The following is a 24,453-nucleotide window of genomic DNA, read 5'->3' on the forward strand; positions in this document are numbered from 1 at the left end:
AAATTTAAATACATAGCAGATAATGCACAACTCAAAAATAAAATAAAAAATGTTTTATACATTCACCTACATTTTTGCAAATTACCAGGCAATGATAAACCATGTAATTGTAGCTGCTTGGTAGATTACTGCTATGGACAGATTTTAGTGCCCTCTTCTCCCGGACCTCTTGTTTTTCCATTTATCTTCACTCTTTCCTCCTGAGTCACCCCAGCTCTCGTCCTTCATTCATCCTCCTCTTCGCCCTCATCCTCCATGGGCTCAGAGGAGATCTGCCTGTGTCAGCCAGGCGTCAAGGTCCATTTAACATCACTAACAGCCTGCATACATTAGCTCTTATTACACAGCCACCACCAGCCACTATACCATCACTGCAGCAGTAACCTGGCATATGGTGTGTGCAGGATGGGCAAAAATACAATTACAAAATACCACAAATATCAATGTATAAAAATGAACTATATATATATCCAGTAAATGTTTTATGCCTTTGCAAGTACCCAGCACGATCGCAACAACATTCTTAGTAAAGGTTACAAAAAAGTGTTTCTTGCTATGACTGTGATATGTTCTTGTATATCTACCTGGAGAAGAGTGTCTGCTAAATGACTAACATGCATATGTGAAAATTAACATAACAAAATTAACTGCAAAGCACACTGGGTATTATTATTGGCCTTGTTTTGGGGCGGAACTCATTATAATAATACTCAGCATGCATTGCAATTGTTAATTTTTATATTTCCATTTTAGTCATTTATCAGACGCTCTTATCCAGAGCATCTTACAATTAGTGCATTCATCTTAAGACAGCTAGGTAAGACAACAACCTACCACAATCGTATCAAGCACATTTTCCCTCAACAAAGTATTTATAAACATTTTTACATATACATTTATATTTAGTTCATTTAGCAGACACTGTTATCACACCATAGTACTATCAGACTTCTTATACCAATGCAGGGTGAATTTTTATTTTATTTTAAATGTAACCTTTATTTAACTAGGCAAGTCAGTTAAGAAAAAACTCTTATTTACAATGACGGCCTATGGGACTCCCAATCATGGCCAGTTGTGATACATCCTGGATTCAAACCAGGATGTCTGTAGTGACACCTCTAGCACTGAGATGCAGTGCCTTAGACCGCTGTGCCACTCGAGAGCAGCTGGGATTCGCAAGATGTGAACTACTATAAAAAAAAATTATAGAATAGTATTTTGTATTTTCAAAATACAAATTACAGTATTTTGAAAAAACAAAATACATTGGAGTGTAGTTTAGCCCAGTGTAATTCAAATCAAATCTAATTGTATTTGTCACATGCGCCGAATACAACAGGTGTAGATCTTGCAGTGAAATGCCTACCTTGCAGTGAAAAGCCCTTAACCAACAATACAGTTAAGAAAAAATACCTAAAGAAATAAAACATTTAAAAAAATAATCTATAAATAAAAAATTACATAAAATGTATACAAAAAGAAAAAACAAAAAAAAAACATAAAAGTTACAAATAATTAAAGAGCCGCAATAAAATAATAATAGCAAGGCTATATACAGGGAAATCAGATGACAAGATACGTATTTCAAATACATGTCACAGAAATACTGCCCGTGTGTGTGTGTGTGTGTGTGTGTGTGTGTGTGTGTGTCTGCTAACACACCTACCTCCTCACCAGTCAAATCCATAAAGTGTGAATAGCTGAATTATTGAATGGCTCTAGGGTCCAATAGGTAATACTGTATATTTGTAACTAATTGACCTTATGTTTTCATATTTTCATTCATTTCTCTACTGAGACTGTAGCAGGGTTGAATTACTCATGCAATAATATAGAGATTTCTTTGTATTCCATTTGTGAATTTGAGAGTGGTTACATTTCCCCAGACCCATACCTCAGCGTTATACTAGACCAAGCAATTCAGTCTGTGATAAGAAAGGTTTCCATTGGGCTGAAACACCAAACTCAGGATTTTGGATTTATTCCGTTTTTTAAAATGTATTTTCAAGCCGGTCCAGCAATTGAATCCATGATAAGAAAGCCTTGCAGGGGCTGGCTTTCCCTGAAACTGGTTTCAGAAAGGCTTGTGGAAACAAGCACTGTCATTATCTGGGCACGGGGGAACAAACTGAATCTTCTAGTCACCCTGCATGTGCACACAAAATGGACTTGGCAAAGCCAGAGAAGGGTCTATTAAAACCTACCATCTTCATTGACTGGATGCCATTAAAATGTTACCAATGTCTTGATCAGAGAGTGGCCCCTCTTCCCCCTCTTTAATTTAGTCTGTAGAGCCTGTGTTTTACATTCAGACAGCATCTGCCCAGACATAAAGACCTATCTGGGACTGCATACAGAATGTTTGGGTAATGATGCTGCTTCCACAGATGGTTTCATGGCTGCTCTACATCTACAGGGGCAGTGGAGGAGTCTTGAAAGGGGGCCAGCCGGGGGAGAGAGAAAAGGTACGCGAATTGCCTCTACTTGTGCCCCCCCTCCCCCCCCCCCCTCCCCAACACAATGGCTAAGTTCAAATAGTCCTACACAGTTTCCTTTCCTTGTCTCCTTCACCTCCTGACCTCAGATCTGATAGGACAGAGTGGGTGTAAGCAATATGGTGGAAATATGGTGCTCACAACTATGAAAGTAGACATGGTATGGAAGCGAACCAAGAGGATTAGAGTGCAGCCACTGTGTGCCAGGATGGACTAACCCACAACCTCCATTGCTTTCTTATGTCTTTCAAAGCTGCCAATGTAAAGCCAAACAACAGTGATGAATATGTGGAAGTGAGGAGACCTCCCGTTCATCATCAGGTCCTGGTGTGTTGGGTTTAGCTCTATTGCATCCAGATGAACCAAAGCAGCTGGAATCCTGGCCTGCTCATTCACAGCCTAAATGAGGAAAATTAGCACCTTTGCCAGTTCCTTTATAACCCCATTTCCATTCTGTCAGCTCTTATTAGGAACAGAGAGTGGTGACAATAGACCGAAATATGCATGAGAGAAGGCCCAGCCCATCCTATCACGGTAATTCTGACCCCCACTTACCAAACTGCCAGCTGATTTTCTCATTGCAAAGCTGCTTTTTTTCTCTCCCTTTGCCAAAACTATAGATGGTAACAGCAATTGCCTGATATCCTCCCTTAAGCAGTTTTACACAATTATATGTGCCAGTAACAGTATCAGCGAAAGGATTAGAGTTGCTAAACGCTGAGCCATGAATAAATTATCCCCAGGGTTTTGCATAAGAATGACTACGATGGAAAGAAATAGAGAAAATAATTAGCTTTGAAAGAAAAGTGTTGGTATGCTGACATGCTAACTGAAGCCAACATTTCATTCTGTCAGTTGGGAGATTTAAAAGTACACATCTAAATATCATTACATATTTATTTATTCGCTTAAATCTATTATGACGTATTGAACATGTGTTTTTGTAATGTTCAACTTGATAGTTACCTAAATTTCCTAGATTCATTTCCCACAATCAATGATCCCTTCTAGTGTTCCATCTGGATGCATGCTGAATGTTAATTATGATTTATTGTTGCGGATGGTTAATGGTTAATATCTGGTGGCAATTATTCAGTCACCATCATGTCCATTGGTTCAGCTTTCCCATTCACTGAAGAGGTTCCCTAAAAACATGCCACTTTGATACAGCTATAACCGGAAGTTACTTTTTTTGTCACAGGTTAGGAGAACTTACACAGCAGGTTACGAGAATTAACGTAGCAGGTTCGGAAAATTGGGTTAAGCTCAGTAAAAGGGTTAGGGTTAGGGAAAATGCTTTCATAACCTGCTATAAAAAGCCACTTCCGGTCATAGCTGTATTGAAGTGGTGTGTCTTTAGGGCGTCCCATTCGCTGAGAGCTTTATAATACAAGGTGTAGGGTAGGTAATCTGCAATTCAAACCAAAAGTTAGAAGATGCTCATGCACAACAATGATTGATCCCTATTGTTGCATCTGCAAAATGTTACAATAAATTGTTGGCTCTCAGCTGTGTCTACGGGCAACAAATACCCCTTTTATAGTTGAAGGGAGAGATTTGAAAAATAATTCCTCTCTTTATAGTGCAAATTTATAATTGCATCCATTTGACAAAGATCCACACATTTATAGGTAATTGCGTGTGGGCAATTATCTATTACCATGATAAAACCTTAGCTCACATGAAAACCCACAAGTTCACACCTGAAATGAACAAACGTGTCAGGCGAAAGCTGAAAGGTATTAGAGAAAAAAAAACACATGAAGAGATCTATTTTTACCATGCTCAGACAGACTGGCAAAATGAGAAACACCATATCCTGACTGTATTTTCATCAATAAATGAAATACTTGATACTGTATGTTATTGAAATAAGCATATTCTAACCTTTGTTTGCATGCAAAGCAGTTGCATTTATCTGCTTTTGTTGAATTGGAACGATCTACTCATGGTTAGAGAGTCACTTGATTACAATTTCATGATATAGTTTTGTTTTTCATGTTTCATTCAGTACTAAAAAAGCAAGTGAAAAATTGCAGTAGAGGCACTTGATAAGTATATATAGCGCTCAGCCTTTCCCTTGTCTCTGAGAATTGCTGTGATGATGTGCACAGCTGAAAACACATTGAGGACCAAATGGTGTTTGAAATGTTTTTAATCTACTCCCGTCTCTTCATTAGTGGAATAATGCCACTCTGGGGGTGGCGTCTTTTCTGTAGTCGCTCCTCTCACAATCCCAGGGGGCATAGTTTCATCACCACTATGTGAGGGAGAAATTAAAAGCTGTGATGTATCCGTAGCGTTCCTCCTTGACAGTCTGCCAGAATTACCTGGCCCTTTCCATTTGTCGTGAATCATGAAGAATAACTCCATTAAAAGGCCCAGACCAGCGGCCTTAATCTCCATATACAATTTATTCAAGGTAACAATAATGTTACTTGCTACCAAACTGCAGCGGCCCCACTTTGGGCAGCCCTGGTATGTAAGAAACAATGTTACAAATTATATGTCAAATCAAAAAGAAATATGTTTTCATTCATGTGTACAAAACTTTAATTAAATATCACTTTATGTTAAAATATGTATTCAAGAAGCATTCCTGTACTTAAGTGATTTCCCCCAACCTAACAGAATATTTTAGCATAGCAAATCTCAGCCAATTATGGACTGTTGGCAATCATTCTTCTGTCAATGTCAAATTTGTTATCTTTTCACAGAGAGTTATATTTTCTGTTTTGTGATGGTGTATACAACATTCATCTAAATAACTGTAGGAATTGCAGTTGTTTTTATCATCTTGTAAAATTTGAGCAACGAAATATTCCAACTCGTAATTTAAAAAATATACAGTATATTGTAAGTGTTCACAGATTATGTGGGTGAAACAGGACAATTTAATTATCAAAATGATAAATGTCATCTCAGTCATGAAGGGTAGGGGATATACACAGGAGAGTTGAGGAAGACTTGGCTCACAATCTGGGGAGTTGGGTATACACTTAGAAAAAAGGTGCTATCTAGAACCTAAAAGGGTTCTTCAGCTGTCCCCATAGGATAACCCTTTGAAGAACCCCTTTTGGTTCCAGGTAAAACTATTTTGGGTTTAATGTAAAACCTTTCCCACAGAGGGTTCTATCTGGAACCAAAAAGGGTTCTATCTGGAACCAAAAAGGGTTCCATCGGAACCAAAAAGGGACAGCCGAAGAACCCTTTTGGAGTGTACCCTGTTAAAAGAGTCAGCGAGGTACTGTCCTGTTCTGTCCTACTGCAAATGCCACGTGCATGTGTTGGGACTGTGAGTTGCATCCTAACCCTTCAAGTAGTAGCTGTGACCTAGTCATAAATCATCTACAGGCAGTGTCCCCTGCTCTCTGTGGAATGATTTAGTCCTTCCCCCCCTGCTATCATCGTGTCCACAGAGACCTTAGACATCCTAGCACCTGTACACCTCAGCCCAGGGAGGAGCCACATATTCACAGTGTCCGCCGTGTGACCTCCAGCTCCACCAAAAGTCACAGTCCTTCAGGGACATAGGACAGGTGAGGACAGGTTTCCTATCACTTTATGGTACAGACACGTGCACACAGGAGACTCCCATACTCAGCCATGTATTTCTGCATTCCCATCTTGTAGCTCTAAACAAATAGGACATAGACAGACTCAGACACGGACTTCCATTACAACACGGCAGATGGTCTTGGAATCTCCTAAGTTGCAGTAAGAGTACAGTATAATCATTCTCTAGCTAAGATTATGCCTTCAGGGTTGCACAAAGTACTGTATGCTACTTGTCTAACATCATCTTCGTAGTCTCAGCATGAGTAGTTTTTTAAGGCCATGTTTTATCTTTCTTCATAATGAATGTTTTCCTGCTGTACCCTTCTCAGTGAATCCCAAACTCTCACCCTCATGGGCTACACAGCATCTGCTGGTTTTTATCCATTCCTTTTAATCAGACTGACTGATCTACACCCAGGAAACCAGGTGAATAGACTATCATGGGAGACTTCAATCAATGGCTCTAATTGATAAATGAAATACCAAGGAAAATGCAAACCAGCAGGGGTCGTGTTCCCTAGGGACTGGGATTCCTCTTGCAAGCCTTTCTAAAGCTTTCTACCTTTTGTAAAGCTTATTGCTGACTACATTCATGATGTTATATTGACTTAAAAGTTATTTTAGTAAGACAATAGAAGATGCCTTCAGGTTTGAGGATCAAAAGATGGACACAACAGAACTTGTATGAAATCATGTCTAAAGCTCATGAGTGATCTCTCAGCTTGAGGGGGGAGATGCACTTGATGTTCTGGTGTCAGTAATAATCTTCCCTCACATAAACAACATAGTTTAGAACAATGCAAGACATATGAAAGACATATCAAAGACCGTAAATAGACATGTATCAGGCCATGTTCTGATGTTCTTCAAGCCATAGCCATAGCTACAACTTATAAATACATTAAAACCCTTTATTTTTCCTACATCACCAGGTATTGCACCCAAAATACCGGTTAGGCAAAAAGGTAAAATGTTTTGGGCTAAGAATATCCATTCCATTATTTGACCTGTCAAAATAGAGCCCATGAAGTATAAGCAATCACATAAGGAAATGTAGGGCTTGATTCAATCTGAAGCTCTATTGAAATGTAAAGGTCATTTCCGATTGAGCCGACATATTCAGCATTACCATGAATGCAGTTTCCACGAATGCGGGAACATTTCCTTTACATTTATAACGGACTGTAGTGCAGGTCTTCAGCACTACGGATTGAATAAAGGCCTTAGTCATTGAAAACTAAAACATTGCATGAAGACCATCAATTGGATATGCATATTTTAAGTTATCCAAGCAAAAGTACATTAGCTTGGATAACGCTACACTTTATGTTAGAGCCATTGTGTGTTAGATTAAGAATGTACGAGGTCATGTCACATCAGGAGAGTCAGATTCAAACAAAGCAGAAACAATCAGATGAATTTAGCTAGATGATTCATTATGTTGATGTAACAGATGTAGCCTATGTAGCATTACAAGTAACATCTACAACACAACATCTTGGTGCTGATGACATACTGAGACAGAATAATATAGTAACATGTCATTGTAATGCCTGCATGGATTCAATAACTGATCAAAATTGACATTAGCTATAAAAACAAAAGTAATTTGTAACCTATATTTACACTACTCATTGCTATCTGCGTAATGAAATAGATAAACAAATATAGGGTTGGGTTGGAATAGTAATGCAATTATGGCTTATAAATGTGTACTAAAGATGTACCCTAAGCCAATACAACATTTCCAAAATAATAAGTCACAAGGTCAATTAAAAAATATATATAATATCTAACTTTATTGGACAGATAATGAGAGGATGATAGTGGGGAAACATAGAGGTTGTGTCAAAGGGCAGTAGGCCGGATTTGAACCTATGCCAAAACCTTAGACGTTCTGGAGGCTGTCAAATTATCGTAGGCCAGCCAGGCAACAGTCACAATGTTAAACAATGTTTGAAAGTTGTACTGAGAGTCTGGCATCAATCATCAATCAACTATTGATTACATGTCACTATTAACTACATACACCGTCTTACAGATGTCTGAATCATAAATAGAGCAAAGGAAGTCCAGTGTCCCCTTGTACATTGTACAATGATAATGGTAGACACTTGAAACTATTACCATCAGCTTCTTTTACAGGGTTGAAATTCCTTGAGGAGAGTCAGAGCAATGTGAAAACCAGGTCTGGATAATACAATTCACACCAGCCCTATTTCTGGCTGTCCTAAACAACAGGCATCATCACAGGAAGTCAGACCTCACAGGGAGGAAGTCCACCGATGCTGCTAGGATGACTCTTCACAGGGGAGCTCTCTGGACACAAGAGGCAACGTCCCTTTACAAAAACCCCATTTGAAAAACTCTACTTCTGGGGAAGAAACTGAATTCACCACTTTCAAAGGGAAGACATTTTAACCCTGCTCATGGATACTGTCAGTATATGTAATAATACAGAGAAAAACAGAGCAAAGCAGTCATTCATCAAAATGCATCATTGGTTAGTGCTCATCTATTGGATATAATCAGCTATTATATCTGTGTTCAGTACATGGGTATACAATATGTACATAGGCTTATCTATTTACTTTTGCTCTTGTGGTAACCCTGTGTTTTTGTTGGCTTCTCTATGGTCCGGAACGACACATCTAATTTGTTATCCGGGGAACAATGGTGAAAAGTTGTTATTTTATATTCCTGACAGGAAATAGATAGTCTGGATTATGATTATCAGTTGCATTCTGACCGCCCAGAGGATAACGCAGGAACACTGTGGCTCCATGAATTGAATCATCTCTGACCTTGGAGAATGAGACGTCCATGAACAGAAGGGTTCAGTGCAGCTTTTTACATGACAATGGACATGTAATGTATCTTCTTGGCGTGAGCATGTCTATGATGTCAGCTTGACAAATCTGTCAGTATGGACCGGCGGTGGAGGGTCCTTAGAGGAGTTTGTTGAATAAGATCGATAAACAGTGTTCGGACACCCATAGAGTGTTTCACATCATTGTTGAGTGACTTTAGCGGATGTGCTAAGGCATCAGCATGCTTCAGTTTGATGGCGGCTAGCCAAGGTCGGCTAGGAGAACCAAATGATTGTGCTCTTAAACTCCCTTAAAAGACCTTTGTTTGAAAAACAAGGAAGTACTCTTTGTCCATTTTGAGACGCCGTAGCCAGTATACACTTCTTCAAAATAGTACAAATTAATCTTAGATAACTCAAGAAATCTGTCATTAACTTAGATATTTTTCCCAGGTTGCGCAATTTTACATCTAGCTAAGATGTTTGGTGCAGTATTTCTCAATAAAAAAAATCATTAAAACAAGTAGTCTCTCATTGAATGACAACAAAGACTGTTTTGAAGAATCCCTAAAGTTGACCAATCACGGACAAAGGGGCATAGACTTTGGCTCTCGAACTTCGGCTGACTTTGAGAAAAAAAATTGTGTGCCTGAACAGCCGAAAAAACCCTTTCAGAAGTCCAAAACGAACAAAAACGTCATGAAATGTTGTCATAGTAAATGGACAGGGTTGGGTAGGTTACTTTCTAAATGTAATCCGTTACAGTTACTAGTTACCTGTCCAAAATTGTAATCAGTAACGTAACTTTTGGATTACCCAAACTCAGTAACGTAATCTGATTACATGCAGTTACTTGTAGATTACTTTCCCCTTAAGAGGAATTAGAAGAATGCAAAAATGTATGTTACCAATTGAACGACATCTATTGCAGGATAAATCAATGTTAAAAGTTTACATAGCTGGTCATATATGGATGTTACATTTGACTTTATGGGTTGGTTATGTAGGCTTCTTCTAACCCATCACTTTCTACTACATATAATAATATGATAAAATTATATACTTACATTTAAAACCAAATCTATCAGAATTCCAGTCATTACAATAAATGTTATACCCCTTGATCTTCAAGAATAGGACTTGGAAATATGGAAGTATCGATTAGACAAATTGTTTTACCTGAGTATGACCCCAAGACTAAGGACTTATTAGCCAGCCCTACTCTGTTGTTTATGATTTTCTTTTTATGGCGGACTGATTGGGCTCATTGATTCGATTTGAAAAATAAATGCTGCGCCCATGGAATGGCATGTTTTGAGCACTACTGAAAAAATGTTACATTTTTATTTTATTTTTATTTAATTTAACCTTTATTTCCCTAGGCAAGTCAGTTAAGAACAAATTCTTATTTACAATGATGACCTAGGAACAGTGGGTTAACTGCCTTGTTCAGCGGCAGAATGACAGTGCTATTTACATGTGCTATTTACATGTGAAAAATGAACGTATTTGCTATAGGCCTATTGTTTGGCTTTTTGTTGGTGACACTGATTTCTTACATTGTAAATGTAAACAAACACTGTATAGCCTCATAACATAAAAACAATAATTGAATGTAATCTGATTACAATATTTTTGCTGGTAATGTAACAGATTACAGGTACAGTTTTGTAATCCGTTACTCCCCAACCCTGTATATGCACAAATTCATCCAAACTGTTTCAGCTGGGAAGCATGCGGACACCTTTAGTGTAACGTGGGGGATTTAGCCATAAATATCAATATCCTGTAGCCGATACTATGCCACCTTTTTTTATACACAAGGTGAGGTCCTCGAGACTAAACTAATTCATTTTTTATTTCACCTTTATTTAACCAGGTAGGCTAGTTGAGAACAAGTTCTCATTTACAACTGCGACCTGGCCAAGATAAAGCAAAGCAGTACGACACAAACAACAACACAGAGTTACACATGGAATAAACAAACTAACACTAATAGGTTTACACGTTTCATTCAAATAATCAAACTGACAATGACACTGTTGCAACACTCACGGAGAGAGTGTCCATGGAGAAGGAGGGTATGTCCATGGAGAAGGAGGGCGTGTCCAGGGAGAAGGAGGGCGTGTCCAGGGAGGAGGGCGTGTCCAGTGAGATGGAGGGCGTGTCTATGGAGAAGGAGGGCGTGTTGAGGGAGAAGGAGGGCGTGTCCAGGGAGAAGGAGGGCGTGTCCAGGGAGAAGGAGAGCGTGTCCAGGGAGAAGGAGGGCATGTCCAGTGAGAAGGAGGTCATGTCCAGGGAGAAGGAGGGCATGTCCAGTGAGAAGGAGGTCGTGTCCAGGGAGAAGGAGGGCGTGTCCAGGGAGAAGGAGAGCGTGTCCAGGGAGAAGGAGGGCATGTCCAGTGAGAAGGAGGTCATGTCCAGGGAGAAGGAGGGCATGTCCAGTGAGAAGGAGGTCGTGTCCAGGGAGAAGGAGGGCATGTCCAGTGAGAAGGAGGTCGTGTCCAGGGAGAAGGAGGGCATGTCCAGTGAGACGGAGGACGTGTCCAGGGAGAAGGAGGTCGTGTCCAGTGAGACGGAGGACGTGTCCAAGGAGAAGGAGGTCGTGTCCAGGGAGAAGGAGGTCGTGTCCAGGGAGAAGGAGGGCATGTCCAGTGAGAAGGAGGTCGTGTCCAGGGAGAAGGAGGGCATGTCCAGTGAGACAGAGGGCGTGTCCAGGCAGAAGGAGGTCGTGTCCAGGGAGAAGGAGGGCATGTCCAGGGAGAAGGAGGTCGTGTCCAGGGAGAAGGAGGTCGTGTCCAGGGAGAAGGAGGGCGTGTCCAGTGAGACAGAGGACGTGTCCAGGGAGAAGGAGGTCGTGTCCAGGGAGAAGGAGGTCGTGTCCAGGGAGAAGGAGGTCGTGTCCAGGGAGAAGGAGGTCGTGTCCAGGGAGAAGGAGGGCGTGTCCAGTGAGACAGAGGACGTGTCCAGGGAGAAGGAGGGCGTGTCCAGGCAGAAGGAGGTCGTGTCCAGGGAGAAGGAGGTCGTGTCCAGGGAGAAGGAGGTCGTGTCCAGGGAGAAGGAGGGCGTGTCCAGGCAGAAGGAGGTCGTGTCCAGGGAGAAGGAGGGCATGTCCAGTGAGACGGAGGTCGTGTCCAGGGAGAAGGAGGGCATGTCCAGTGAGACGGAGGGCGTGTCCAGGGAGAAGGAGGTCGTGTCCAGGGAGAAGGAGGGCATGTCCAGTGAGAAGGAGGTCGTGTCCAGGGAGAAGGAGGGCGTGTCCAGGGAGAAGGAGGGCATGTCCAGGGAGAAGGAGGTCGTGTCCAGTGAGAAGGAGGGCATGTCCAGTGAGAAGGAGGTCGTGTCCAGGGAGAAGGAGGTCGTGTCCAGTGAGAAGGAGGGCGTGTCCAGGGAGAAGGAGGGCATGTCCAGTGAGAAGGAGGTCGTGTCCAGGGAGAAGGAGGTCGTGTCCAGTGAGAAGGAGGGCATGTCCAGTGAGAAGGAGGTCGTGTCCAGGGAGAAGGAGGTCGTGTCCAGGGAGAAGGAGGTCGTGTCCAGTGAGACGGAGGACGTGTCCAGGGAGAAGGAGGTCGTGTCCAGGGAGAAGGAGGTTGTGTCCAGTGAGACGGAGGACATGTCCAGTGAGACGGAGGTCATGTCCAGGGAGAAGGAGGTCGTGTCCAGGGAGAAGGAGGGCATATCCAGTGAGACGGAGGGCGTGTCCAGGGAGAAGGAGGGCGTGTCCAGGGAGAAGGAGGTTGTGTCCAGTGAGACGGAGGACGTGTCCAGGGAGAAGGAGGTCGTGTCCAGGGAGAAGGAGGGCATATCCAGTGAGACGGAGGGCGTGTCCAGGGAGAAGGAGGTAGTGTCCAGGGAGAAGGAGAGCGGGTTTAGGAAGACTAAGGATACTACGCTTAAAACACTACATTTACTTTGTTAAAACCACCATCACCGCCCCCATCCTCCCAAGGCACGCCGACCTCGACATGGCAAAGGGGATACTCTGAACGACAGAAAATGCACAGCTTTTATACAGATGGCCATGCCCTTAATTAACAATTAGACACACTTGCGGCTGGCAAACGCATGATGGTGTGTTCGCAATACTTTAACGGTTCTATCCTGTCACATGAGTATGCTTCGAAGCCATTGAACAGAAAGTTCAGAAATGTAATAGAACCACTGTGTGTTCAGAATCCCCTTTATCTGCCCGAGTACATTTACACATACTCAGACCACCTGTTCATACCCATTCCTTATTTCCAAGCAATGCAAACACAGCAGTTTTCACTTAATGATTGTATGAAACAGAATGTGAGAGAGGGAGAGGACAGTAGAGATGAGATTCACACTTTTGCAATGAACCTCAAAGAGAAACACGAACTGGCTCTGACATTGGTCCCATGGCGACAAATATTCATAAACAGCATGTCCTGAAGCTCCACATTGCCAGAGAAAATCTATTCTATATCATTCAAAGTTCCATTAGATAAATAGCTTCTTTGATTACTTTTAATTTAGTGGGAGGGTGGATACACATTGTCTGCGGGTCTCGAATCAGCGTGAATTATGTTGTGGTCAAAGTTAGGGATCGGGTGCTCAATTGAATTCCCTGTATTTTTGGGCTATTTTGACGCACACGCACACGCACACACACAGAGAGAGCCCTGAACCCTATTTTCTTCTATGTTTGTTAACATGGCATGCCTATAACAGATGTCTTGCTTTAGTGGTTCCAAACCAGATAGGACCACGTTGGAGATCCCTTGATGAGACAGGACCAGGGTAGAGACTCCTTGATGAGGTAGGACCATAATGGAGACTCCTTGATGAGACAGGACCAGGGTGGAGACTCCTTGATGAGACAGGACCGGGGTGGAGACTCCTTGATGAGACAGGACCGGGGTGGACACTCCTTGATGAGGTAAGACCAGGGTGGAGACACCTTGATGAGACAGGACCAGGGTGGAGACTCCTTGATGAGGTAGGACCAGGGTGGAGACTCCTTGATGAGAAAGGACCGGGGTGGAGACTCCTTGATGAGGTAAGACCAGGGTGGAGACACCTTGATGAGACAGGACCAGGGTGGAGACTCCTTGATGAGACAGGACTGGGGTGGAGACTCCTTGATGAGACAGGACCGGGGTGGAGACTCCTTGATGAGAAAGGACCAGGGTGGAGACTCCTTGATGAGGTAGGACCAGTGTGGAGACTCCTTGATGAGGTAAGACCAGGGTGGAGACACCTTGATGAAGTAGGACCGGGGTGGAGGCTCTTTGATGAGGTAGGACCAGGGCGGAGACATCTTCTTGGGCCACAGACTGTGTGACAGGCTGACATGTCCATCACTCCAACAGAAAATCAACATCCATTCAACGTAACCAGAACGTCACAATGTTTAATGTACATCATACTCTTTGATCACTGGTCCAGAGAAGCATTGACTGTTCAAGCGCATGATGGTTAACGTTAGCTAAGGGTATGAGGCAAGCTAAAAAGGAAAGCAACTGGAGCATGTTGCCAAATGGAGCACCTGGTAGACTCTCATGCATCATAATTCACCAACACTCCACCATCAGCAATGGCCTCTGAAGCATTTTCTTTATCAGCAGCTGACATATAGACACAATAAAAGCCCTGTCTCAAACTGTGAATGCTTCAAAATGTACACGTGATTACGCTCCAGTCGGAATACTCAGTGACCTTCCACGGTGTACATTAGTGGTGTCCTATGTCGGAGCCCCTGTGGGGTGGGAAGGGAAGAAGCCAAGCAGAGTGGTAACAGGATTATTGGAGCAAAGAGGAAGCCAGGACTTTGTTGACCGCCATTTATTTTGGACCGCTTTTACCAAAACTGATTGATTTATGTCGGCAGCGACCCACCAGAGACACCTGAATGTCACCTTTCCACATCAGTGGAAGTCACCATGCTGGAGGCCTGGGAATACAGTGGGAGAGATGTAGAGAGAGGGAACAGGGAGAAGGTGGAGCGAGAGGGAACAGGGATAAGGTGGAGCGAGAGGGAACAGGGAGAAGGAGGAGAGAGAGGGAACAGGGAGAAGGTGGAGCGAGAGGGAACAGGGATAAGGTGGAGAGAGAGGGAACAGGGAGAAGGAGGAGAGAGAGGGAACAGGGAGAAGGTGGAGTGAGAGGGAACAGGGAGAAGGAGGAGAGAGAGGGAACAGGGATAAGGTGGAGAGAGAGGGAACAGGGAGAAGGAGGAGAGAGAGGGAACAGGGAGAAGGTGGAGCGAGAGGGAACAGGAAGAAGGAGGAGAGAGAGGGAACAGGGATAAGGTGGAGAGAGAGGGAACAGGGAGAAGGAGGAGAGAGAGGGAACAGGGAGAAGGAGCAGAGAGAGGGAACAGGGAGAAGGTGGAGAGAGAGGGAACAGGGAGAAGGAGGAGAGAGAGGGAACAGGGATAAGGTGGAGAGAAAGGGAACAGGGAGAAGGAGGAGAGAGAGGGAACAGGGAGAAGGTGGAGCGAGCGGGAACAGGGAGAAGGAGGAGAGAGAGGGAACAGGGAGAAGGTGGAGAGAGAGGGAACAGGGAGAAGGAGGAGAGAGAGGGAACAGGGAGAAGGAGGAGAGAGAGGGAACAGGGAGAAGGTGGAGAGAGAGGGAACAGGGAGAAGGAGGAGAGAGAGGGAACAGGGAGAAGGTGGAGCGAGAGGGAACAGGGAGAAGGAGGAGAGAGAGGGAACAGGGAGAAGGAGGAGAGAGAGGGAACAGGGAGAAGGTGGAGCGAGAGGGAACAGGGAGAAGGAGGAGCAAGCGGGAACAGGGAGAAGGAGGAGAGAGAGGGAACAGGGAGAAGGAGGAGCGAGAGGGAACAGGGAGAAGATGGAGCGAGAGGGAACAGGGAGAAGGTGGAGCGAAAGGGAACAGGGAGAAGGAGGAGAGAGAGGGAACAGGGAGAAGGTGGGTTGAGAGGGAACAGGGAGAAGGTGGAGAGAGAGGGAACAGAGAGAAGGTGGAGAGAAAGGGAACAGGAAGAAGGAGGAGAGAGAGGGAACAGGGAGAAGGTGGAGAGAGAGGGAACAGGGAGGAGGAGCGAGAGGGAACAGGGAGAAGGTGGAGAGAGAGGGAACAGGGAGGAAGAGGAGAGAGAGGGGACAGGGAGAAGAAGGAGCGAGAATTAACAGGGAGAAGGTGGAGCGAGAGGGAACAGGGAGAGGTGGAGCGAGAGGGAATAGGGAGAAGGTGGAGCGAGAGGGAACAGGGAGAAGGAGGAGAGAGAGGGAACAGGGAGAGGAGGAGAGAGAGGGAACAGGGAGAAGGTGGAGAGAGAGGGAACAGAGAGAAGGTGGAGAGAAAGGGAACAGGGAGAAGAAGGAGGAGAGGGAACAGGGAGAAGGTGGAGCGAGCGGGAACAGGGAGAAGGAGGAGAGAGAGAGAACAGGGAGAAGGTGGAGAGAGAGGGAACAGAGAGAAGGTGGAGAGAAAGGGAACAGGGAGAAGAAGGAGAGAGAGGGAACAGGGAGAAGGTGGAGCGAGCGGGAACAGGGAGAAGGAGGAGAGAGAGGGAACAGGGAGACGGTGGAGAGAGAGGGAACAGGGAGGAGGAGCGAGAGGGAACAGGGAGAAGGTGGAGAGAGAGGGAACAGAGAGAAGGTGGAGAAAAAGGGAACAGGGAGAAGAAGGAGAGAGAGGGAACAGGGAGAAGGTGGAGCGAGCGGGACAGGGAGAAGGAGGAGCGAGAGGGAACAGGGAGACGGTGGAGAGAGAGGGAACAGGGAGGAGGAGAGAGAGGGAACAGGGAGGAAGAGGAGAGAGAGGGGACAGGGAGAAGAAGGAGCGAGAGGGAACAGGGAGAGGGTGGAGAAACAGGGAGAGGGTGGAGAGAGGGAACAGGGAGAAGGAGGAGCGAGCGGGAACAGGGAGAAGGTGGAGAGAGAGGGAACAGGGAGAAGGTGGAGAGAGAGGGAACAGGGAGAAGGTGGAGAGAGAGGGAACAGGGAAAATGTGAAGAGAGAGGGGGGATGATGATCGAACAGTGAATGTTGGGAACCGTGGAGAATGACATGGAGAGGGAATGAGAGACGTCTAGTGTGAAAGAATGGAACAGAGACAGCTGAGATCGAAGGAGGATTGTTAACAACACAGACTATAGGACACGTATAAGGCAGAAGGCAATTGAACTTCATAGGATTCCACAGACAGCAAGTCCGACATGCCATTGAAGTCTGGTTCTATCAGGTGGCTGCCCATATAGAAACACCACTAACCCATTTGTTGACAGCACACGGTGTCCTCTATTTACTTCAAAATGACATGGCAACAGCTACAACCTTATTCTATCTATCACTGTCGATTCAGATAGGAAAGTCATTATATGCCGCTCTGGTATGACATGACTATTGACCACTGCATTGGAAAGTATTCAGAACATTCTTTGCAAATACTTTGCTTTCATACACAAAACATTGTTAGGTAGTTATATCTCACCGTTGGAAGCATTCACTGCCACTTCCAACCATCTATCGTGATCTTTCCGCTCTAATAGTGGTGTTGTGACACTTCCTTGTTGGCGTCCAGCCTGCCGAATCCCCCCTCACGGCTCGCTAGCGTTAGCAGTGCGCTATGACAGGTGACTGGCGACGCTAACAATAGCCTGACCGGACAGACAGCCCAGCGCTAAAGACTGCCGCATGATAAATTACCCTCATCAGACTGTTTCTCCGCAGGACCCTTTAGGTCACCGGATAGCGCAATGTGACATTTTTCCTGTACTGTATATGCAAATAACTGCCAATCAATTAACGAGTTGTTCCTCTGCCTTCCCACAGCTGCACATTGTGATTGCAAAAATTGATTGGGGAGCAAAAATCAACATAACAGCCTGCAAAGAGTCCAGGGTCATTGGGACAGAGGGGAAACAAAACAAGTTTTCTCACTTCGATAGACTCTCTTCTGTGGCTGCTTTGCCATGTCTTTCCATTATTCAGTTAAGAGAGTGCATACCATTCAATTTAGTACAATGGACCAAGAAATGGCATCGATTTAAGCACCCAAAGAATTTTGGAATCTGTGGAGAGATCAATGTCAATTCCCATCAAACTGAAAGTACTGTTTTAGCTGGAAGGGGATATCATGCAGAACTATGGCGTGAGGTTCAACCCAGACACAATGAGTTGTTGTGTGGTAAGGTGGTTAGAATGTAATGTGGGAAGCATGTTTTAGGACACACTGGAGTAGTATGAGGATGACAAAAACATTATAAATGATATATTGTTCAACCAGAAGTGATCATATTGTTCTTCCAGGAGTGATTCTACCACAGAGGCTTGGGAATGCACTGGTGTCCATTCATCTACTCACTTAAAGAGTATGGAAACAAAGGGGAAAAGGAGAATAGTCTCCAAATAATGAAACTAAAAACACTGAGAGAAGGACAGTGAAAGATTAATAGAAAATGTTAGGAGAGAGAATGTGAGACAGAGAGAAAGAGGTAAGAAACAGAGTGAGGGGAGACATTGTGTGTTTATGAAGAGTAGAGATGTGGGTATACAATGAGTGTATAAAACATTAGGAACACCTTCCTAATATTGAAATACACCCCCTTTTGCCCTCAGAACAGCCTCAATTTGTTGGGGCATGGTCTTCTACAAGGTGTTAAAAGCATTCCACAGAGATGATGGCCCATGTTGACTCCAATGCTTCCCACAGGTGTGTCAAGTTGGCTGGATGTCCTTTGGGTGGTGAACCATTCTTGATACACACAGGAAATTGTTAAGCATGAAAAACCCAGCAGCGTTGCAATTCTTGACACTAACTCGAACCGGTGCGCCTGGCATCCATGTCTCAATTATCTCAAAGCTTAAAAATCCTTCTTTAACCTGTGTCCTCCCCTTCATCTACACTGGCTGACGTGAATTTAACAGATGACATAAATTATGAATCATAACTTTCACCTGGATTCACCTGGTCAGTCTATGTCATGGCAGGTGTTTCTAATGTTTTGTACACTCAGTGTATCACATTTACAGTTGAAGTCGGAAGTTTACATACACCTTAGCCAAATACATTTAAACTCAGTTTTTCACAGTTCCTGACATTTAATCCTAGTAAAAATTCCCTGTACGTCAGTTAAGATCACCACTTTATTTTTAGAATGTGAAATGTCAGAATAATAGTAGAGAGAATGATTTATTTCAGCTTTTATTTCTTTCATCACATTCCCAGTGGGTCAGAAGTTTACATACATTCAATTAGTATTTGGTGGCATTGCCTTTCAATTGTATAATTTGGGTCAAACGTTTCGGTAGCCTTCCACAAGTTTCCCACAATAAGTTGGGTGAATTTTGGCTCATTCCTCCTGACAGAGCTGGTGTTTGTAGGCCTCTTTGCTCGCACACACTTTTTCAGTTCTACCCACACATTTTCTATTGCGACCAAGCTATACCTTCCTGACTAACGTCTTGAGATGTTGCTTCAATATATCCACATAATTTTGCTTCCTCATGATGCCATCTATTTTGTGAAGTGCACCAGTCTCTCCTGCAGCAAAGCACCCCCACAACATGATGCTGCCACCCCCATGCTTCACGGTTGGGATGGTGTTCTTCGGCTTGCAAGCCTCCCCCTTTTTCCTCCAAACATAACGATGGTCATTATGACCAAACAGTTCTATTTTTGTTTCATCAGACCAGGGACATTTCTCCAAAAAGTACAATCTTTGTCCTCATGTGCAGTTGCAAACCGTAGTCTGGCTTTTTTATGGCGGTTTTGGAGCAGTGGCTTCTTCCTTGCTGAGCGGCCTTTCAGGTTATGTCGATATAGGACTCGTTTTACTGTGGATATAGATACTTTTGTACCTGTTTCCTCCAGCGTCTTCACAAGGTCCTTTGCTGTTGTTCTGGGATTGATTTGCACATTTTGCACCAAAGTACATTCATCTCTAGGAGACAGAATGTGTCTCCTTCCTGAGCCGTATGACAGCTGCGTGGTCCCATGGTGTTTATACTTGCGTACTATTGTTTGTACAGATGAATGTGGTACCTTCAGGCATTTGGAAATTGCTCCCAAGGATGAACCAGACTGGTCGAGGTCTACCATTTTATTCTGAGGTCTTGGCTGATTTCTTTTGATTTTCCCATGATGTCAAGTAAAGAGGCACTGAGTTTGAAGGTAGTCCTTTAAATACATCCACAGGTACACCTCCAAATAACGAGGCACTGAATTTGAAGGTAGTTCTTGAAATACATCCACAGGTACACCTCCAATTGACTCAAATGATGTCAATTCGCCTATCAGAAGCTTCTAAAGCCATGACATCATTTTCTGGAATTTTCCAAGCTGTTTCAAGGCACAGTCAATTTAGTGTATGTAAACTTCTGACCCACTGGAATTGTGATACAGTGAATTATAAGTGTATTAATCTGTCTGTAAACAATTGTTGAAAAAAGTACTTGTGTCATGCACAAAGTAGATGTCCTAACCGACTTGCCCAAACTATAGTTTGTTATTAACAAGACATTTGTGGAGTGGTTGAAAAACGAGTTTTTATGACTCCAACCTAAATGTATGTCTGACTTCAACTGTATGTCCTTGGTAGGACATGGGTGCATATTGCATTCAAAAAGCATACGTTATGCCTCTGAAAGAGAAGGGGTCTAGCGTTTGAATTATTCACACTGCAGAGCTCACACACTACCAACGAGAGAGCATCAACATGTCTCATACACACTCTCCTATTATAACATCTAATTCAGGCAGAGGGAAAATGTAATTTGCCATCTAACCTGAAAACGCAATGCAGCAGTCTCATCCTCATCAGCCCAAGTTTGATAAGTGTGTGTGTGCGTGTGCGTGTGCGTGTGCGTGTGCGTGTGCGTGTGTGTGTGTGAAGCATGATGACATGCTAATGTTAAGTATTTAGGGGTGGAAGGCCTAGCAGCAATAATTTTTTCATTATCCTGCATGCATTCAACCATAATCTCAACTCACTGAAACTAATGAAAGTCAAGGCACCTTTTTTCTTTACTTCACCATATATGTAAAATCTGTTGGGTAATGTGCTGTGAACTGCATCATTCTACAATGAACTCCTCTCCCGAGCGGCCATTTTGTTGCCGATACGATGCTGTTATCAGTGCAGTAACAGGGCTTCCCTGTCAGGTGAATGCAACTGCAGAGACATTAAACACATAATGTAGATGTGCCAGATCTGCTGCCAAGCCATGGCTCCTTATAGAGAGATAAGAGGGGCTATTACCTACCTCTGTCAGGATCTTTAAAGCACTGCCGACAACAGAGTGGAATCCTTTTAAACAATCAACGCAGAATCGCTAAAGCCCTGCACATGAGAAGGCTACACACATACTAAACACTTCACAGAAACCATGCATAGCAAGGAAGATAATATTTGACAGGCAGATATTTATACTATAAATCAGATTATTAGGAGTAGTGATAAACTTCTTGTGGGCAGATGAGAAACCTTGAGCATCAATTGGCGAGGGCTCATATCAGTATTTTGCTGACATTGGTTTTGCCTCTCTTGTCTGATGGGGCATCACATTCATACTGAATTTGTGGAATACATACTTGTGGAATACAAAAAAATATATATTGATATATATTTCCATTTAGGAGATGCTTTTATCCAGTCATGCGTGCATACATTTTTCGGTCACAATTTATTTGGATACCCCCTAACTATTTATAAGCAACCGCTAGCTAAGGTTACAGTTAGGTTAAGAATAAGGGTTAGGATTTGTAGACAGTTAGTTGAAATGTTACTGATAGTCTGTAGAGCATCTACAGAAGGACTATCCAAATAAAGTGTTATTAATTTTACATATGGGTGGTCCCGGGAATCGAACCCACTAACCTGGGGTAGCAAGCAACATGCAATACCAACTGATAGACAGAGAACTTACACACCACTATTCACAACAAAGTTACTGAGAGGGAAGTCCATTGGTGGTTTTCCAGCTGTGCTCATGTCAGAAGACTACACTGATCCAGTTGATGTCCACAGCAGCCAAAGTGCCAATAGGAAGACTGATTTCCAAGAAAAAGGGAGGCTAGTTGATTGAAAACGGTGGTGCACTGTAGTCTATTTAGCAATGGTGAGAAAGGATAAGGACACTTCTGGGAGAGTTTCTGTCAGCAGTATCTGGTTAGCTTAGCATAGCTACATCCTCTGTTGCTAATAGTGACGATGCTAGTTTGTTAATTCTATTTTAATACAGGGGTCGGCCTTTTGTGTCCGTTTTATATTTTAAGTAGAAATTGTGTACCAATACTGAATTTTAAAAGCCTGTAAAATAAAGTGCCTTTTAATATATACCACATGGAAAATTCTATAAACAAGATTTTCATATGGATAAAGACTTGCTAAACTGCCAAAAATCTGAATTTTGAATTCTAGGAATATTTTAACCCACTTAATTACAACAATTCTTATTTGACCTCTGGAGATGGGGAAACAAGTTTATGAGGTTGATCATGCGCTCTTTATGACAGAATGTAAAAATTTGGTGAAATAAATTGTTTATTTTGACCAAATTATACTTCCCAAAAAGCACTGTACTGGTACATACATTAAATGTTATTCCCTGCACTGTGGGCACAGTTGTACAACCAAATAAAAGTTGTTCACAAAAACATAGAAAAGTTTATTTTCACTTTTTCATCAATTGAGTTTCAAATCCTCTCTCCTGAATAGACAGAGTAGAAATCGATTTGGCCCTTAACAGAGAGGAAGATGCATTTCTATGGGCTTATTTTGGACCTAAGCTTGTTACCTGCCTTCCATTCTTTGGGACAACGACTCCCGTTGTTAGGGCGGAGACATGAGCATCTCGTCATTAGTTACAGATCTATGCCCTAAACCTGTCTGCAATTGAATGCCACAAGTGATATATGTCATTTGAAATAACTATTTTTTTGAATGAGTGACAGGGTGAGTTACAGTGTAGAAAGAGTGACAGGGTGCGAAGGATTGGATAGTATGACACCTACTATGACACCATCACCACCTAAAAATTGTATTTCTAACTCATAAGTACTTTTGTCCAGGGGATTTTGGGATAATGAAACAGAACAGATTACTCTTTCAAGTTGTGATTGAGATGTATTGGATGCAATAGGAATGAAGATGGAGGATTGGAGTATGAAGTCTCGAGGTGAGAGGATGGAAGATCAAGGGAAAAATGACCCAGAAAGCACGCACTTACATTATATAAGCAAAAGTAAATGAATGGATTCGGTTATTTCAGCTATACCCGTTGCTGACAGGTGTATACAATTGAGCACACAACCATGCAATCTCCATAGACAATCATTGGCAGTAGAATGGCGTTACTGAAGAGCTCAGTGACTTTCAACATGGCACTGTCAGTTCGTCCGTTTTCTGCCCTGCTAGAGCTGCCCCGGTCAACTGTAAGTGCTGTTATTGTGAAGTGGAAACGTCTTGGAGCAACTACGGCTCAGCCGCAAAGTGGTAGGCCACACAAACTCACATAATGGGACCACTGAGTGCTGAAGCGCAACACATAAAAATTGTCTGTCCTTGGTTGCAACACTCACTACCGAGTTCCAAACTGCCTCTGGAATCAATATCAGCACAATAACTGTTTGTTGGGAGCTTCGTGAAATGGGTTTCCATGGCCGAGCAGCCGCACGCAAGCCTAAGATCACCATGAGCAATGCGAAGTGTCAGCTGGAGTGGTGTAAAGCTCGCCGCCATTGGACTCTGGAGCAGTGGAAACACTCAATGACATTCTAGACAATTCTGTGCTTCCAACTTTGTGGCAACAGAAGGCCATTTCCTGTTTCAGCTTGAACATCAAATCAAATCGCATTTGTTACATGCGCCGAATACAACAGGTAGACCATATTGTGAAATGCTTACTTACAAGGCCTTAACCAACAATGCAGTTCAAGAAATATAATTAATAAAATATTTACGAAATAAACTAAAGTAAAAAAAAAGATATGTACATAACAATAACGAGGCTATATACAGTGGGCTCCGGTACCACTACTGTGCTGTAACAGAGAGAACAGTTTATGACTTGGGTGACTGGAGCCTTTGACAATTTTTTGGGCCCACCTCTGACACCGCCTAGTATATAAGTCTTGGATGTCAGGAAGCTTGGCCCCAGTGATGTACTGGGCTGTATGCACTACCCTCTGTAGTGCCTTACGGTCAGATGCCGAGAAGCAGCTATAGAACTTTTTGAGGATCTGGGGACCCATGCCCCCGTGTACAAAGCGAGGTCCATACAGAAATGGTTTGTCAAAATTGCTGTGGAAGAACTTGACCGGCCTGCACAGAGCCCTGACCTCAACCCCATAGAACACCTTTGGGATGAATTGGAATGCTGACTGCGAACCAGACCTAATCGCCCAACATCAGTGCCCTACCTCACCAATGCTCTTGTGGCTGAATGGAAGCAAGTCCCCGTAGCAATGTTCCAACATCTAGTGGAAAGACTTCCCAGAAGAGTGGAGGCTGTTATAGTAGCAAATGTGGGATCAACTCCATATTAATGCCCATGATTTTGGAATGAGATGTTCGATGAGCAGGTGCCCAGATGTTTTTGGCCATTTAGTGTATATGAACCCTGGGAGCTATAGGTCTACACTTAAGATTAGA

The 24,453-nt window shown here is 43.4% G+C and overlaps 1 protein-coding gene across 1 annotated transcript; it reads left to right on the forward strand.

Annotated features, from left to right (window-relative positions):
• The first annotated feature begins 10,933 nt into the window (after positions 1-10,933).
• LOC139577979 (golgin subfamily A member 6-like protein 22) lies at positions 10,934-12,784 on the forward strand. The gene has a single exon (XM_071405097.1). The coding sequence runs from the start codon at positions 10,934-10,936 to the stop codon at positions 12,782-12,784; it is 1,851 nt and encodes a 616-aa protein (XP_071261198.1).
• Positions 12,785-24,453: the final 11,669 nt, after the last annotated feature.

The sequence above is a fragment of the Salvelinus alpinus genome, chromosome 6 (genome assembly GCF_045679555.1).
Source record: "Salvelinus alpinus chromosome 6, SLU_Salpinus.1, whole genome shotgun sequence".
Lineage (NCBI taxonomy): Eukaryota > Metazoa > Chordata > Actinopteri > Salmoniformes > Salmonidae > Salvelinus > Salvelinus alpinus.

Bases quoted from the DNA above. Each gene is read 5' to 3' on its own strand.
- LOC139577979 (XM_071405097.1), top strand. From the start codon at position 10,934: ATGGAGAAGGAGGGTATGTCCATGGAGAAGGAGGGCGTGTCCAGGGAG.